This window comes from Sinocyclocheilus rhinocerous, unplaced genomic scaffold, assembly GCF_001515625.1.
Source record: "Sinocyclocheilus rhinocerous isolate Xijiao unplaced genomic scaffold, SAMN03320098_v1.1 scaffold1132, whole genome shotgun sequence".
Taxonomy (NCBI): domain Eukaryota; kingdom Metazoa; phylum Chordata; class Actinopteri; order Cypriniformes; family Cyprinidae; genus Sinocyclocheilus; species Sinocyclocheilus rhinocerous.
The window spans coordinates 194,589-213,527 of NW_015639512.1; the positions used below are offsets into that span (position 1 = coordinate 194,589).

At 39.6% G+C, this 18,939-nt stretch overlaps 1 protein-coding gene and 1 long non-coding RNA gene across 2 annotated transcripts in view; both read right to left on the bottom strand.

Moving 5' to 3' along the window:
* The window catches only part of LOC107751294 (uncharacterized), a 7,914-nt gene extending 2,794 nt beyond the window's left edge, over positions 1-5,120 (bottom strand). The window contains exon 1 of the long non-coding RNA XR_001641224.1: positions 5,013-5,120. This is a non-coding gene — a long non-coding RNA (uncharacterized LOC107751294). The remainder of the gene's footprint in view (positions 1-5,012) is intronic.
* LOC107751296 (disks large-associated protein 2-like) overlaps positions 1-18,939 on the bottom strand; it is a 75,323-nt gene that overhangs the window by 11,373 nt on the left and 45,011 nt on the right. Inside the window, exon 2 of the mRNA XM_016566978.1 lies at positions 10,162-11,306. Coding sequence (XP_016422464.1) covers positions 10,162-11,235 — 1,074 coding nt within the window. The 5' untranslated portion in view covers positions 11,236-11,306. The remainder of the gene's footprint in view (positions 1-10,161; positions 11,307-18,939) is intronic.

The following is an 18,939-nucleotide window of genomic DNA, read 5'->3' on the forward strand; positions in this document are numbered from 1 at the left end:
TATAATAATTAAGGACATATTTGCATGTTTATGGCTCTCTGATGTTGGTAGAAAATGGTCATAAAATACAACAAGAACTCAAAGTTAAACTGTGTCAAAACAAATTAATCTTGATAATGTCAGATAACTTTGAGAATTAATTACGTTGAATACCTGTCAGCTGTTAAATTTAACTACACAATTAGATAATAGCAATTTAGGTCAACCAATTACTAAGCAATGCTTAATTTTGTTCAGTCTGTGGTGTAAAAAGGTAGCATTAGCAATTAAAGAAAAAAGCACTTAAGCAAAACTTGGTCAGGTCAAAGTGTCTGAATAATGTTTGGTCCCAAATTTTTTATCAGTTTTACTGGTAGCCCACTGTATGAAGAATTTTTGGGTATAAAATGTCACAGTTTACTTTATTTTGCTATCCTCACTTACATAAATGAACTATAGTGTCCTGCACCCACTAGTAAAAAAATATAAAAAATTATATCTGGTGTCTGAATAATTATAAGGAGTATATATATATATATATATATATTTTGCAGTAAAAAGTATGACATTATGCTTTGGAATGTAGTGAAGTAAAGTTTTCCAAAGAAAAACACTCTGATAAACTACAGATAGTTTTTAAATTTACTTGAGTAAAGTAAAAATACTTCACTACTGTCCGCCTCTGCTAAGATTTATGTCATTTTGATATGTCATTATGATTTAGTTCACCCAAAAATGAAAATTCTGTCATTAATTACTCACCCTCATGTCGTTCCAAACCCGTAAGACCTCCGTTCATCTTCTGAACACAAATTAAGATATTTTTGATGAAATCCGAGAGCTCTCTGACCCTCCCATAGACATAGATGTTATTACCATATTCAAGGCCCAGAAAGGTAGTAAGGACATCGTTAAAATACTCCATGTGACATCAGTGGTTCAACCTTAATTTTATGAAACTACAAGAATATTTTTTGTGCACATAGAAAACAAAAATAGTGACTTTATTCAACGATTTCTTTTCTTCTGGTCAGTCTCCGCTGCCATTCACGAGAGTATCACAACGATGGGCATTCCTCTGCTTGTAAACAAGGAACAGCTCCTGCGTCAGCAGCATCACACGCATGTACTCTCTAGAATGCAGTGGAGAATGACACGGAAGAGAAGAATTGTTGAATAAAGTCATTATTTTTGTTTTCTTTGCTGATACAATGTATTCTCGTAGCTTCATAAAATTACGGTTAAACCACTGATGTGACATGGACTATTTTAATGATGTCCTTACTACCTTTCTGGGCCTCGATTGTGTTAGTTGCGTAGCTGTCTATGAAAAGCCCCTGGATTTCATAAAAAATATCTTAATCTGTGTTCCGAAGATGAACGAAGGTCTTAAAGGTTTGGAACAACATGAGGGTGAGTAATTAATGACAGAATCTTAATTTTTGGGTCAACACTTTTATTTTGGTGGAATACTGGTGAAATGCTGTAAACTTATATCCACAGAAACATTGGAAATTTTGCAAATGCATAAATAAGATGAACCTGGAGCACACTGCGTTCTCAAAAATGTAGGTTAAACTCACATGGAGTTCACGAGAAGCAGCATTCACTGGGAAGCGAGGCACTCAGACGCTGGAAACACTGTAAGCTGAACATGTAACAGTTATTTAATTTGATTTCACTCTAAGCTTTATCACAACAAAATTTTCAAGAGTTCTTTTTAGAGCCGCATTGATGTATTTTAGTTTTACATTCTTATGTGAACCCTCTGAAGTTCCCTCATGAACCCCCATTGGGAAAACTTGTTCTAGTGGATGGATGTAAAATAATTTGCTACATTTGTGAATACTGTGAACAAATGTAGCAAATGTTATGTTATGCCTATCAACTGTTATGCCTATCAACACCATTTAGCCATGATTACCCAAGATTATTATTACTAGAGTAGTAGACTCTATCGCCAGTAGAACTCCATCTCATATGGTCCTATAGAATCATTTACATTAAAATTCTGCCTACTGTATATCTGCATGAAATCACTTTTAAAAGTAGATGTAAGTACAGAGCATTTCATCAGACTGGATTATGGTGGGTAGATACGCCTACATCCTTTAAAAGTGCATTATAATTTCTGGATGTAAGCCAGCAAGCACGTCAATGGATGTTTATCCATAAAAAAAGTATTAAATAGATGTGAATTTTCCATAATTTTCAAAGGTCAAAAAGTGTCAAAGGGTGGTGTTTCGGCATGACTGTGAACACTGTAACCGCAAAATACAACCCAAAGTCACATGAGAGGAGGCAATGCTTCCAAGTTGTTGAGTTGGGCTGATCAGCCTGTCAATGTTATAATGCTAACCTATCATGTTCACAATCAGGTCACAAATCGCCCTAACTGGGTCAAATTGGTTGAAATGGATAGAATAAACAATTCATCCATTTGGACATTTTGGTCACTTTTTTAATCTAAATGAACTCAAAGATAGTTTGACTGTTTCAACACAGCAGTACAGACATAAGATGTAAACAATATGTGGGTAAAATGATTTTAAGGTGAAAAATAAAAACCTTTTATATCCAATTTTACAGCTAAAATACAGGCCTAAAGGCCTAAATCAACTGTTAAAATGATTACTTAAACAGCTTTACAGATCAAATAATACAGAAGTTTTTAACAGAATAATTAAATGTACTTAAATAATATTATAGGCTTCACATTTCTGCTCTTAAGGTCCAATTCCCTTTCATTATGAGTGACTCACCGTAACCTCAATTTTTTTGTTCTTAAAAACAAGAGCTCTGCCAAAGGTTTGAACAGGTGAGTCAAAATAATTTTTGTGGTAATCAACATAAGGCCACAAATGTGGTCGACTGATATGGAACCCAGAATGTTCCTTTAAACAGAGTCAGACTAATTCAGCTGGCAGTTTAATGTTCTCTGTGTCTTGACTGGATTCTGAAGCACATCACTGTGATAAAATCAAAGACAATGTCTAGACGGCGTCATGAGAAAAGCACCAATTCATCTCTTCAGCAGAGTGTGACAGACAACAGGTTCCTTGTTCTACCTCAAATTGTTTTATAATATCTCTTTTCATAAGTCTATGTTTCATTTCACTTTCAACAGAGTCATGTCATACTTTTTATACTCTGTATTTTTTTTTTTATCAATTTATAATATTAGCATTTTTTTTTTTTACCATTACAATTTCCCACCCTCTCCCACCGGTCACTTTTTGGACAACGATGTGTTGATGCATTTATCTGTGTGATGTCTATGTGTGAAGTTCACAGTCATTTTTGCAGTTTAGTTCCAATAGACTAGGGAGGAAGTTCTGAAAATTGCAGTATATTATCATAATACATCAAGCTTTTTAATTTCAAAAGATGAACGAAAATTAGATTCCTCATGATATGAGCCTTTTAAGTTCTTAAAAAGTCAGCATCAAACATTAAACTTTTAACACTGAACTACAAAGAAAGGGAATGTATTAAATTAGTCGTAATCCACAGGGTTGCCATGCCTTGTGAAAAAAAGTACAATTTAGCATATGTTTAAAAAGAGTACTTATTAGGGAAATAATACTTTAAAAATAATTTACTTAAGTACGAACTGAATATAATGTTTGGACACTTAATTGCATGTTACTTACAATTAAATAAAAATGTATAGTTTAAATTCATATTAAATGTAAATAGTTAAACATAAGAGTGCTTTTCTGTGCTACTTAAGAAGGACTTCATTACATCTTTATATGTAATACTTCTGCTGTCTTTGAAATATTGTTCAAATGTACTGACAAGCATTTATGGTGAATAAAAATATACTTTGATGTAATTTGTATTGAAACGTGTATGTCATGCATTTTAATTTACTTGTAATTACACATTTGTAATCAGGGCCGTTTCTAGGCATAGGCGAGCTAGGCGGTCGCCTAGGGCGCCACCAGCTGAAGGGGCGCCAATGAGCGCACGTACTGGCACTTTTAGCAGGGTTGTGATAAAGAGTGGCACGGTCACCCTGAAATATGACTGCCGCCCCCACTGGATCCCCCAACATTATTGGGCTAGAGTACTGTCAATCTGACGATGCCTGTATGCCACTAGATCAGAGTGCTGTCAATTGCTGCCTGATTGTTGCATGCAAAGTTTGCATTTGGAGCGCTCAACAACGCCATTAGATCAGTGGGCTCTGTCAGTGCTTTGGCAAGGTAACACTTTTTTTTGCCATGCAATAAAGCTAAGTTCAAAGGCCAATTTAAAATATTGGTACAGTAAATAAAGTGCACAAAATCAGTATTTTGTTTAGGCAGTATTTGTGGCACTTTTGTGGCACATTTGTCCAAATATTTGTGGCAGATTTGTCCAAAAGGTGTGCGTTTTTTGCGCCAATGCATTGTTAAAGGATCAGCGTGTCATGTAATATTCCCATATAAACTTTAACATCCAATTAAAAAATATTTGTATAGTAAAATTCGCTAATTCACAAGATCAATACATCCTTTATTAGACCGCTTAGTCGAGTTAATTGCATCCTTGCGGAGGTGTCGAAATGCTCAATTCATTCACTTCCAACAGCGCTTAATGGGAGCAGCGTCGTAGAGGTCAGAGCGTCACATTATTTAAAGGGGACGTTAACGCGTTAACGAGTAGCAAATGATTAAGTAGCTGCATTGGTTACTTTTATGCCACTTATAAAGCTTTTATATGTAGTTTGGGGTAACGAAGGGGGTTTCTAGGTTTGACTGAAATAATAATGCAATAACTGACACTTTAAATCAATGTTTCAAGAAACAACAACAAAAAAATTGAACAAAAAATAGATAATGACAAAAAAGTAGCCATTGATAATATCTAAACAATATGTAGTAGTATAGTATATAGTATCCAAATCAAAATGTAATAAAATTAATTTATGTGTGATTTATGTGTAAATTATGTGCAATGTCTTAGTCACTAGGGATTGTTACATAGGGCTATGCAGGCATCTAGTGGCAACACAATGATATTACAGATACTAAATTGTGCAAAACAGTCAATTTACAAATAATGCATCCAGATTTGTGGAACTCAGTGCACTGAATCTCCATAAATTACTGTCGTTACTATGACAACCAATTTGAATGTGACAAGCAACTGGTGTCTGAAAAGAATTATATATATAAATATATATATATATAGATCATTTGGGGGGGGAAATAGGGATTTTGCCTAGGGCGTCAAATTGGCTACAAACGGCCCTGTTTGTAATTGCAGTTTAGTCAAATACAGTATATTATAGTATGTGCTTTAGTTTTAGTTTAGTAAACAAATCAAAATAAGTGACATTATTACAAAGTGCAATTTTAAAATTCTACTTAAGTCATAAATAAATAAATGAATGAATAAATAAAGCATAGTCACAAAATTGCACTCTTTAAGGCCACTTAAAGGGATAGTTCACCCAAAAAAAAAAAATTCTGTCATCATTTAGTCATAAGTTGTTCTAAACCGGTATGAGTTTCTTTTTTTTCTTTCTTTTTTTCTGTTGAGCACAATAGAGTGAATTTTTGGGTGAATTATCCCTTTAAGTGGCCTTTTATTTCATTAATATAATATCACCTGCAAGTACACTTTTTATATATATATTTTAAAGAACTTAAGCACACTGTGTGCTCTTGTTTTATTTCATTATTTCAAGACTGACACAATTCTCTCTACAGAAACCTGCTTTGATGAGTCAATTAGCAGAATCTCCCATTTCAAAAGCATAAAAGCTATTTGCTATTCCTCAGCATTTCTCTGTATATCACACAAATCAACCTTAAATCTGGTAAAACAGGAACAAACGGGAACATCTCTAACTGGACATTTATATCATTCATTTTCTTCTCATCTTCTTCCAGACGAGTGTTAGCCGGGTTTCAGTACATTATTCTAACACAAGGAGGCACTACAGACAACACACTCATAAACTGTAAATGAACATTTATTATTCACTGACAGTGAGGAAGTGCAGATCGAGATTTAACTCCACTAAATGAGATAAAACCATCAGATGTTGAAATGACGACTGCAGAATACTTTTAGACGTTTCCACAGTGTGAGATTGCACGCTATCACTGTAAATTCAGATTGAGTTCAGTCCTTTTGCTTAGTCTATTTCCTGGGAGATAGAAATGTCTCCAGGGGTTAGAGTTGATAAGGGAGTTAAGATCTTCAAATACTGCAAAATAAAGTTTCAAATGAATGAGTGCCACTTCACAGAGGGGCTGTAATCAGGGGGCTGTTTAGCTAAAGACATTTGAACTCCTCTTTCCCAGATTTCCTTGGTAAATCAGCTTTACCAAAAACAGACTACATTTTGGTGGTGAATAACATGGCTGTGCTGCTCCACCAGCAAACCAGCATGGAAATTCATGCCAAACTGGTCTTTTCAGTACAGCTGAGAGGAAGGCCCTGGTAATCTTGAGTTTCAAAACAGATCTGAATAATGTCCCAAACTGTGCTCAGATTTGCCAAGATAACAAAACAAATAAATCAAACAGTATGCTTCCAAGATCAAACCACACTCAAATATATTTAGGCCTGATTTTAAGATTTATGTATTTGAATTGCCTTCCCATCCACACTCTAAAGAATGAGTCAGACCCGTTACCAACTTAAATAAATGCATGGTTGCAAGTTAAAAATTCTAATTTATTGATTTAATTAAACCTTTGAAGTTTCAAATATTATTGATGTGTTCTGTTGACATAAACATTTTGATCATCAAATTAACTTAATAGTGTGTAAATTAAACTCAAAAATTATGTCACTTAACTTTCAGTTTATACAGGTGCATCTCAATAAATTAGAATGTCGTGGAAAAGTTCATTTATTTCAGTAATTCAACTCAAATTGTGAAACTCATGTATTAAATAAATTCAATGCACACAGACTGAAGTAGTTTAAGTCTTTGTACAATTTAAAAAATCTACAAGTGATTTTAACAGAATTTATACAATGATTAAAAGTGTATTTGTTAATGTACTAACAAATGTCATTAAACTTCACTTCATAGATTACCTAATGCTCTTTTTACATTTACAAATGTTGTGAAAAAATAGCTTTATTAGTCATTTTTAGTCACTTCACAAACTCTTCATGTTAACATATTATTCATGAACTCATAATCACAGTTTGTAAAGGTCATATGTTTGGCCTTCATTTGTTGTGTAGACTTCTACTATTTACGCATCTTAACTAATCAACTAATTATCATGTTTTGCAGTACTCAGTCTAAAGTGGAAACTATTCATCGATTGTAAATGTTTATAAACGTTTACTAATCATTATTACTTTTTACTAAGTAGTTATCTCAATGCCAAATTGTGTCCCAAATTACCTGAATTTAACCCTATTTAACTTAACCCGTATCACACCTCAATAGCAGCAAAAGTGTTGTACATTAACAAAAGCTTTTAATAATTGTATAACATATCCTAAAATCATGTGTAGATTTTCAAGAAGTGCAGAATTTGAAAGCTTAAGTACATTTGTAAGCATTTCAATTTACATGAAACAATGATCTGTAGAAGTATATTAGTAAACATAGTCAAGCAAACTCTCATGTTTCTAGCTATTAGCTATTCTAGCATTATATAATGTTTGTTAATGATTTATTAATGAAAGTTATTTTAAAGTGTAACCAATAATAATAATAATAAAAGTTCTAGTAACTTAATGAAACTGTCTTGATAACTTTGAAAATTGGGCAGTGGATTCTAGTTCCAGAAATCTATTTGATTACACAGTTTTAAAATAAACTAATAAACTTGATTTTTTAGTTTATCTGATTATGTGATCTATATTTGTCAGGCATACATAAATGAAACAGGTAAGAATTTTGTGATACTAATAAACTGAATGTGTATTAAAAACACAATATCAAGGCTTATATTAAGTGTGGTATATACATTTATTTCATAGCTTATACATTTACTTAAGCATTTTATAGCTTATACATTATCTACCAACTACTTGTCCAAAATTGTCTATTCATATACATCCTACGAGGCTAGACAATGGGAAAGAAGGATTTTAGAAGAAACATCTGACACAGCTTGCCTGGACATTTCTTACTTATCAGCTTAATTTAAATTCCCACAAAGCCTAACCTTTACAGGTTTTCATATTAAACGGTTACAAACCATGCATGTAAGACACATCTATCTGGTTAAGCACACTGGAACACAGCTGACTTATAATGAAATCAAATTTGAAGTTCACGGTTATTCCTGAATGGTTAATTAGTGAGTGTATCCAGTTTCATGTCACTTACAACTCAGCCAGACTGTCATTTCTCGTTAGAACTGACAGTCTCTAATAAGGTCAGCAAGAAGACAGGCTTAATTTTTTCCTATGCAAACATGACAATGCTGTATGTGCTGATGATTTTTACAAAGTAGCTCCTCAGAACAAGGCGACCACTGGTACTTATGCCATAATTAACCTTCAAGGAGGAAGATGTCAGTTAGATGTCAGGAACTTATTAGTTGAATAATTGTGTAGCAGTCAGCATGACCTATGTGTGCTTCATGCCATAATTCAAAATGAGAATCAGAGGCAGTATTCAACAAAGCACAATGTGTGAAATAATATATACCACAATGCAATGCACTCAAATTGTCCTTACATTCCAGTACGACAACTGATTTAATCAGATCAGTTTTGACAGATATGTTAAAATATCCTAAATGAAATCAGGGGTGTACTAATATGGATATTTTTGACTGTTAAAACATGCTGCTATTTTTTGCACTGTCAAAATAAAAGCTCCTGCACTGTCAACATAAAAGTCCCTCTTTTGGCACTTACCGACAAAACAGAAAAATGTATATGCCAGTGCAGTTAATTATTTCCTCTAATTATTTCTTCTGGCATTATTGCACAAAACAAAACTTATGAAATATATATCATATCATTTATTTGATGAAAAATGCTTCAAACATCTAGCCATCTATCAAATAAAAGTTCACTACTACATGCTTTAACGGCACAGTCTTACACTACATCACGGATCCTGTTTGTATTGACCCCTCCTTCTTAGGCATCAATGGTTCCCACAGGCCTGAAACAATAACACTAGATAATCAATTACTGGATTCAATTGCATTTTGCCCCACACACATCTGTTTCAGAAAAAGAAAGTGGACGAAACAGACAGTTTCTCCTTAGAGACACTCAAAACCAGTAGATTTATCATCTAAGGGGCCAGTATAAATTAAACGTTTATGTGTGTCTTATTCAAAGACTACTTTTATTATAAGAACAATCACCGTGGAGTAACCTGGGGTAAAGTCCTTTGCTCAAGGGCACCATCATGATTGGAAATCCCTGTAATTCTCCAGTTCATGAATCACCCCTTGGGATTAAACTAGTGACGAAACAGTCTGTGTGTCAATGGTCTTGAATTGGTCTGACCATTGGTAACAAACCACAGTACTCAATAGAGTTACTTTCAAACACATGTGCCATTTAACAAAATATGTTGTTTTTCAGGCAATTTGCCATAAACATACTGAATTTAACTAACTTGCCTGGATTCTCATTGAACTGTTGCTCCGCCAGGACAGTGGTTCACCTGATAGAGAAAAGTGACTCTAAAAGAGAGTGTAAGATTTTACACTAATAACTGCTTATACCCCTTGCAACAATGCTAAAATGCAATAAAAATACATGAAATTACACTTCAGTAGCATTTAGTTAATTAGGTTTATGGGTAGCCGCACCTTGGTCCAAAATCCAGTATTTCAGGGTAGGTTTTTATCAGTTCTGACTTTTCCTCAGAACTGAAATCAAGACCTTGGCATTGCTTGCACCATGCTCTACTGTTTGATCTACAGGTAGGATATCACAAAACGATTTTCATTACATATTAATAAAATGAACATATTGCCATCTTGTCAATTATTCAATGTCTAAGGGAATGTTTTGTCAAAATCTACGCCAAAATCAAACAGATATACGCACGTTGAACACCTGCAATAAAATTACTAATTTCCTGCATGAAGACACTGTCATATAAAAGGAAACCATTAAACCAACTGTTCATCTTTCCCATCATATAACTACTGGTTCATTTCTGAAAGGCATTTGGGGCACCATCATATCATCTTCTCAAAGATAGAAGTGGATATGTTTAAGAAAGCCATGACTCACCTGTAGGTAGTGTGAGGACCGGAATGATGGTTTAAGGTCCTGATGCATCATGGGCTTCTCTAGGTTTAGGGAGGACTTTCGGTAGGCCTCTTTGGCCTGGCTGACGGTGAGTGTTGACCAGGAACTCCTCTTCATGAACTTCCCCTCAGGTGCCATGGACAAGCCCTCGCAGGCCGAACACTTGACGTCATTGTTGCTTTTGGAGGTTTTGAGAGAGTGGTCTCCAAAGTGAGTGTGCATGGATTCTGGGAAACTGTGACCATGATGGTGGCGGCTCAAGGCGCTGGCCGTGCGGTAGGTGCTGTCGCTGTCTAGGTTGTCATCCGAGCTCCACCAGCCCCCTGTCCCTGACCGGTGCCTGCGCTCCTTGCTTTTACTGCGCCTGCTGCCATGCTTGGATGAGTGATGATTGCCGTGGTGATGGTGATGGCTTCCCCCACCTCCACTGTCACCTTTGGTGCCATTCATCTTGGACGATCCCTCCAGTGAGTGGGACTTGGTGAAGAGCTTTTGGACGGAGTGCACCAGGTGTCGGATGCGACCGGGGCTCTCACTCCGCTGCTCCCCACCAGTGGCGGCAGATGTGCGTTGGTACTGGAGTGTGTGGAAGCCGTCACGATGAAGTGGAAGCTGTTTTTCGAACTGGTCCAGCAGGTTTGCGGGGATGCGGTTGCTTTTGCTGCTGACGTGGTGAGAGGCAGATGTTGCAGCAGCGACGGCGGCGGATGTGGCTGAGGTGGTGATGGCTGCACAGTCTTCCCGGGCAGCTGGGTCATAGTACAGCGAACTGTAGTGCATTCTGGGAAAGGTGCTGCTGGAGACGTGGTCGGCGGGGGCAGTGGAAGTTAGCGCCACGGGTGACATGATCATGCAGTCGGAGTGAATGGAGCTGCGGGGGGAAAGACGATGATGGAAGTCCATGGCGCAGGTCTCCGTGGGGCTGAGCAGGTAGGAGTGGCGCAGATCGGACACATGCATGCCATGCAGGTCATGGAGATGCTCGCACTCCGCCAGTCCACACGGGGGCAGTGTGGGAATCTGGTGCGGTGCACGACCACCTGATAAGCCCTTCATGTTCCTGGGTGGAGTGAGGCTACTATCCTCATTGAAATCTCGGGATGGTGACCAGGGGGAATACTGCTGGTCTGGAAATAAAGAGAAGGACATTAAATGTGAGAAGTTTTACTAGATTAGTCTCAACTTTATTTATATCATGACAACTCTCAAAAGATTTCAGCAGGGTAATAGATATGACAATGTTAATCTGCTTGGTCTTGGCGGAATAGATCTGCCATGCTGCTGGATATTGCTGTTGTTGTAGATTATTGCTGCTGTTGAAAAGCAAGTACAGGAACTTGCTACTGCCAATGCATATGGGGCTTTGAGTATTTAAGACATACTGCTGCTGTACAAGTAGCATATATAATAACCTGTAGCAGATCTATACAGGTGGAGCTGGGGAAGGTGAAGGATTTCAGAGAAACTCTGAAAGTGCGCTGCAAAATGCTCTAGAGAATGCTAACCAGCCATTAAAATGTAAAGCAGTAAGCTTACTGGCATGCGTATGCAACATGAACCAATCAGCTTGTGCCAAGTAGTTTAACACTGTGAATATCATCAGCCTGCACCATCTAGAGGTTCATGACAGCATTTATCTGGCAGAAAAAAACTTCAATCTTTTTTCAGAGATTACATTACTTTACACAAGGTGGTTAAAATGAGATTTCTGTCAACATTTACTTACACTCAAGTCATTAAAATCCTGTATAATTAGCATTTTAATATTGGAAAGAAAATAACTTTTGCTTCAGCGAATGCGAACAATGTGATTTGAACCTTTCATAAACTCTAGTTGCTAGATGAATTCAAGCTTCTGTTACTAATTCAAAAACCTTGCATTACTAGCAATGGCTGAGGGGAATTATAAAAAGTTGTTTATGTAAGAAGGACATAGATTTTCAATGAATCAGTTGAATGCAGTAGCTAGATTTAAATACATGTTAACATGACAACAGGAAAAATTGGTACGTCTGGATTACATTCATACTGTACTACACTCATTTATAATATATAGAACAGGGTTGTTCAAACCTGTTTCTGGTTTGTTCAGCTGCTTTCACACCGCAAATGTGAGCAGTGTATATGTTTTTCAGTGACAAATAAGAGCATCAAGCAGGTCGTTGCATGAGCAGCAGTGAAGGAATGTTTCGACGCCGAGTCTGTTTTTGCTGCACTGTTCATGCTCAATTAAAATGAAAGCTCACTTTTGATGAACAAAACAAATATGATTTCACACAAAAAGTGTTAAAATGCAAAGAATAAGCATGTCTTGTGTGTTTTAACAAGAATTGGAGTGTGTCAAAAAAGAAAAATCAAATATGTATAGAAGATTTACCCTTTTGAACGTGTTTTTAATTATTCAGTTTGGGTGAAAGTGTATGTGAATGGTGTATTATAAAAAAAATTTTTAAAAAACATTATAAACCGCACATTCTATATCAAAGTATGACTGGAACTACATGATCGGAGCTGTTTTCTTGGTTGTGTTTGTTGTTTACCATTTACATGCAAATCCACATGTTAACGTGAATCCCCCTGTTAACAAACTTTCAAGACTATCAAGTTTATAAATGGCCAATTTCTAAAAGCAGTCTTTGTAAAGAAGTATGTAGCTTTGAAGCCGCTGCTGTGATGCTGTACAAACACTTCCAGTGTGAATACTCTCGCGAGTCTGCAGCTGCAGTGACGATGTAGTTACGCTGATGTGAAGTTGACGCAAAACTGACGCAAAGCTCAAGCTTGCGGTGTGAAACACCTTCAGTGTTCAAATTTGCAGGATGTTGGCCTTCCAGAAGCAGGATTGGACACCCCTGATAAAGATATATAATATATATAATATTTTATTACTTGCTCAAAGAAGTACCTACTCTGCTTTCGGACACAGACAGTCACTTGTTTGTTTCTGAATTACTTTTTTGAACAAATCAGCTAAGTGAATCGTTCAATGACTCACTCAGTCAGACAGTCAATTGACTCATTTCTGAATGAATCAGCGTTTTTGAAATAATCATTTGAATGAATGGTTCAGTGATTCAGCCATAATGGAACGGATGAATGAGTAGTTACAAAAGTTTACAAAACGGATGAATGAATAGTTCAATGACTAATTTAGCTCCTGACTGAATTAGTGTTTTGAACGAATCACCATCACTGATGCACAAGCTGACAGTCTGTCTGGAACACAGACATGCGTAGTGATAAAAACAGTGAAACTTAAATCACCATTGTATATCAGCACTCTTGGTACACTGCTCAACCAATCAAAGGATCAGAACTGTTTAATGTTATTATTCTAAGTCTATGTATTAAGTCCATGAATTATTACATTTTTAATCATTTGACATTGAAATCAAACCTATTGTAATTTGTAGTTTGTGATATTCAAAATGTGATAGTGTACAAAGATTGCCAAGTCCTCAGAGTAGAGAACACAAGAGTGACATTGTGGTGGTTTCCCTGTATTAAACTAGCAGCTAACATAAGTGATTCAAGTTGTCACCTTAAGGCCTTTCTCAGTCTTAAGTGTATCTGTCTACACACACGCAGAGAGAATGCTGCTACTGCACACCACATGCATTTATCTCCCATGCTGAGGTACCCCACCAGGCCACCACCTAAAATATCAGCCATGCAACCAACTGATCAGGTCAGGTCTGAACCTCCAAAGAGCTCCAGACATCTTTATTTGCTTTAAATTATTAAAGCCTACCCTTGTGAAAAAAAATAATTTTCTTTAGCATACTTTCAAAAGGCTACTTATCACAGAAATAATATCATTTAAAAGAAAATACTTAAGTGTGAAACAAATGTAATGTTTTCAGATACTTAATTGCATGCATCTTATTTACAATTAAATGAAAATGTTTTATAGTTTAAAGTTATATTAAAGGGGTCGTGACATGAGAAATCAAATTTGCCTTGATCTTGATCTTTATGTCTTTGTACCATTAAAACATCATGCAAGTTTCATAGCTTAAAACATCCTCCTCATTATAAACAAATCATTTATTTAATCAAGCTCGTTTCGGATCTGAGGTGCAAGATGGCATCTCCCGGGCACAAACATTTGCATAAACACTCCCTCCATAGCAAGACATCGACGAATAGTCATCTTCTCACCATAGGCCTGTCAGGGGTCTGGGTCTGGTGTTTCTCCCTCTCACCGCCAGAGGTCGCCATTTCCCATCCTCCCGGACTCCTTTACCTTGACTCCACACACCTGTTCACCTACTCACACTCACACAGCTGTTGCCCATCCTGATGGCTATTTATACTCCTTCCCTACGCCTCTCTGGGCTGATTATTAGTTGTTGATATGTGGACTGATGCAAGCACTAAGTGGCCTTAGTTGTGTCATATTCCTGTTTCTGTTCTGAGCCTGTTGTCAGATTCTGATATCTGTTTGTGTTTCCGTTTTGGTTTTTACTTTGTTTTCCCTTAAGTTAATAAAGACCTGCATTTGGACCCAGACCCTTGTTTACACGGTGTGTTCCCTTACCGCGCCGTGACAGAATAATCAGCCAAACATGGGTCCAGCAGGAAAGTTCCTCAACGTCCGCCAGTGAGACCGGTGCATTGAGGATTACGCCAGGGACTTCGTGGGAGTGGCTCGCCAGTCGGCTACGGAGAGGACCTGTTTAATGGTCTTTTTCTGGGGTGGCCTAACCGAGCCCTTCAAATCCCTTATGCCATTCTGGCACCCCGAGGAGGCGCTGGAGGACTACATCAACCTGGCTCTGCAGTTGAGCAGCTCAGCCATCAGGGTGGAGTTAGCTGCGGAGCCTGCTCACAGTTCTCCCGAAGCGGCAATCCAAGGGTCGTCAGAGGCCTCGTATGCCGCACCCAGTACCTCACGCCCGTTCCTGGAGCGTCGTGGGCTGATACGCAGCATGCAGGGACCTCCGCTGATGTCGGTGCGAGCGGCGTGGTCTGCTCGCAGAGCCCCTGAGGTGGCAGTGTCTGCTCACAGTTCCCCTGAGGCAGCGGTGTCCGCTCACAAAGCTCCAGAAGCGGTGGTGTCTGCTCACAGTTCCCCCGAGGACGCGGGGCTTGCTTCCGGCCTTCCCGAAGTGGTGGAGCCCACTGATGTTCCATTCAAGGCGGCGGGGCTCGCTTCTGGCCTTCCCGAAGCGGCGCAGCCCGCTGATGATCCCTCCGAGGCAGCAGAGCTCGTGTCAGGCCTTCCCGAAGCAGCGGAGCCCGCTGATGTTCCCTCTGTGGTGGCGGGGCTCGCTTCTGGCCTTCCCGAAGCAGCGGAGCCCGCTGATGTTCCCTCTGAGGCGGCGGGGCTCGCTTCTGGCCTTCCCGAAGCAGCGGAGTCCGCTAATGTTCCCTCTGAGGTGGCGGGGCTCGCTTCTGGCCTTCCCGAAGCAGCGGAGTCCGCTAATGTTCCCTCTGAGGTGGCGGGGCTCGCTTCTGGCCTTCCCGAAGCAGCGGAGTCCGCTAATGTTCCCTCTGAGGTGGCGGGGCTCGCTTCTGGCCTTCACGAAGCTGCGGAGCCCGCTGATGATCCCTCCGAGGCAGCGGAGCTCGCTTCAGGCCTTCCTGAAGCGGCGGAGGCCGCTGATGTTTCCTTCGAGGGGGCAGAGCTTGTTTTAGGCCTTCCCGAAGCTGCGGAGCCCGCTGATGTTTCCTATGAGGCGGCGGGGCTCGCTTCTGGCCTTCATGAAGCTACAGAACCCGCTGATGATCCCTCTGAGGCGGCGGGGCTCGCTTCAGGCCTTCCCGAAGCGGCGGAGGCCGCTGATGTTTCCTTTGAGGGGGCAGAGCTTGTTTTAGGCCTTCCCGAAGCTGCGGAGCCCGCTCACAGTTCCCCCGAGGCGGCGGTGTCCGTTCACAGTTCCCCCGAGGAGGCAGCGTACGCTCACAAAGCTCCAGAAGCGCCGGCGCCCACACACTGTTCCTCCGAGACAGCGGTGCCCGCTCACAAGCCTCCTGAAATGGCGGTGTCCGCTCGCAGTTCCCCCGAGGCGGCGGTGTCCGCTCTCAGTTCCCCCGAGGCGGCGGTGTCCGCTCTCAGTTCCCCCGAGGCGGCGGTGTCCGCTCTCAGTTCCCCCGAGGCGGCGGTGTCCGCTCTCAGTTCCCCCGAGGCGGCGGTGTCCGCTCACAGATCCGCTCGCACTTCCTCCAAGGTGGTGGAACTCGCCTCTGGTTTTCCCAAAGCGACAGTGCTCGCCTCTGGGGCTCACGAAGCGGCGGAGCCCACCATTGCCCTTTCCAAGGCGGCAGCTCCACACACACCGCTGTGGTGGCCGCTGGTTCTGCCCTGGGTGCCCATCCCGCCGGCTCTGCCCCAGTCCCCAGGTCCCCCTCTACCACTGATGCAAGCACTAAGTGGCCGTAGTTGTGTCATATTCCTGTTTCTGTTCTGAGCCTGTTGTCAGATTCTGATATCTGTTTGTGTTTCCGTTTTGGTTTTTACTTTGTTTTCCCTTAAGTTAATAAAGACCTGCATTTGGACCCAGACCCTTGTTTACACGGTGTGTTCCCTTACCGCGCCGTGAGAAGGCCCTGCCCACTGGCGTTTAGTTGCTTAATGGCTTGACCCAGCTAACACACGACTTGATTACGCTGAATGTGAGCGTCGCGTCACGTCAAAAGCAAATAGAAATTACAATCACTGCTGCCATCTTGTCTAAAATGGATACAGTATACAGATGCACATTCGCTTTCTGACATAGTGCTTGTGCTTAAATCTGTCATCAAGAGGACAAATGCAGTGAAATTTTTTTTTGCTTTGATGCGTCTGGTTTAAACAGCTCGTCTTAGTACAAATATTGGAAGGATCTCACTGTAAGGAACAAGTAGATTTTTTTTAATGGCATCCCAGTCCCAGATCATGTCTGAGGATTGTTCGGAGTATTTTGTTTTGTAAACGAGACACAGTGTCATGGTGTTGAAAGATGAAGTGGTACTAGATCTGACTGCAGCTGCATCACAAACTGTAAGTAAATGATTTCATAATGCTTTGTCTGAAAATTACCTTTTTTCATGTTGTGAAAGCACTCAACTGCAATAGTGAGGACGCATTGATACTGTTTCCTATGCAATGACGTTAGCCAGTGACTCTTTAAAGGGGTCATATGATGCGATTTCATTTTTTCCTTTCTCTTTGGAGTAATAGGTACAACCCTTTTGGACCATGCGCCTGGTGCGCCAACCATTTTTTTCCCCCCATTGTTAATCTAGCAAAAGTGGATTCGGACACACCCTAAGTGCATCTGCGCCATGTGCTTAGATTGTTAAAATAGGGCCCTGTAAGTGCACATTCATTGCAAATATCAAAGTGCAAAGTGTATTTGGAGGCAAATATCTAGAAATGACAAAAATGTTTTATTTGCAATATGATTTAATATGAAGTGCTCTTAAAAGTGTCTTAACTGCCTTTTATGTCACACTACAGGAAAGTTGTTAGTAAAGGGTTTGGGAATGTGTACTTTCTTGTGTTGCCATCACCCAATCAGAATTGGGTGTAATTTTCCTGCAGATTGACAATGATTAGTCACATGTATCCATACCTAAGTGCCCATGAGCAAAGATGCCTAATTACCAAACATGTACTTCTGGGACTTGCATGCACCATCCAGGCCACTGACACTGAAATGAATGAGAATACTAATAGTTAACTCTCTCCAGGTATTATAAGAGCTCCTCACTTTATACTACTGTGAAACCATGTCTAAATATATCACAAAAAAAGGTAATAATATTTAACTGTCTTTCAGATAGACTGTTTCTATAGACTGATAGTCTTGTTCTTACTAATGGGATCATGCAGGAAACTTCTCTCTCTCTCTCTCTGCAATAAACTGTATTGTATAAGCTTTGATTGTGAGTTAAACTAATGTTGACAGAAAAAGTACTCTTCTTTCAATTCTTTCAAAAGAATTGTGACCACAAGAGAAAAAAGGGTTTGCATATTTATGATGTAACATTTGGGAAACCTGATAGAATTTAATTCAACAAGCATAACACATTAAAAAGAGATGCCTTGCACTCCCTGGAGAGCACAAATCTGTAGTTTAGTTACAAGTATGGATGCTTTTATCCAAAGCAACTTACAGCACACACCTTGAAATTCACCTTGATCAAGCAGAAGGTTCATTTCTTTGCTCAAGAGCACAGTGGCGATAGCTCACAAGGATTGGAATGGATCGTGGCTCAAAACCACAGTCTTATGACTAACAGTACAATTTTAACCAACCAGTCTGTTCTTCGAAAAGAGACTTCGAAAGCTTTGTGTGAGAAACAGCCACCAGGATGCACTGAAAAAAAAAATACTTTGCACCAACATAAAAATAAAATACTCTAATTTGTTACATACTCTTATTGTTCGGGTCACGATGGCGCCACAAATGGCAGCCAGGACGCTGAGCTCTGCGATTCTTCTATTGTTTTTGTTTGTTTGTTCTGTGTTTTGTCATTCTTCTTCTATACGTTTTACCAGAGACGAACTCCTTAACATTAAGCAGCACTTCCCAGACAATATTTTTCCGGTTTTTGATTATTCGGACGTTTTGTTGGACATTCTAGTCGGAGGTACAGCTGTGTTGTTCACAAACCCAAACACCAAACCCCACATTACATATCCCCCACCTCTAAGGGCGGCTCCAGACGCCCAAACAAATACAAACAAAACCCAACAAGTCCAGGAAGGTGATGGAGTGGAGGCGGAACTGGGGGAGGGATGGAGGGCCAGGCCCATGAAGCGGAACAGGC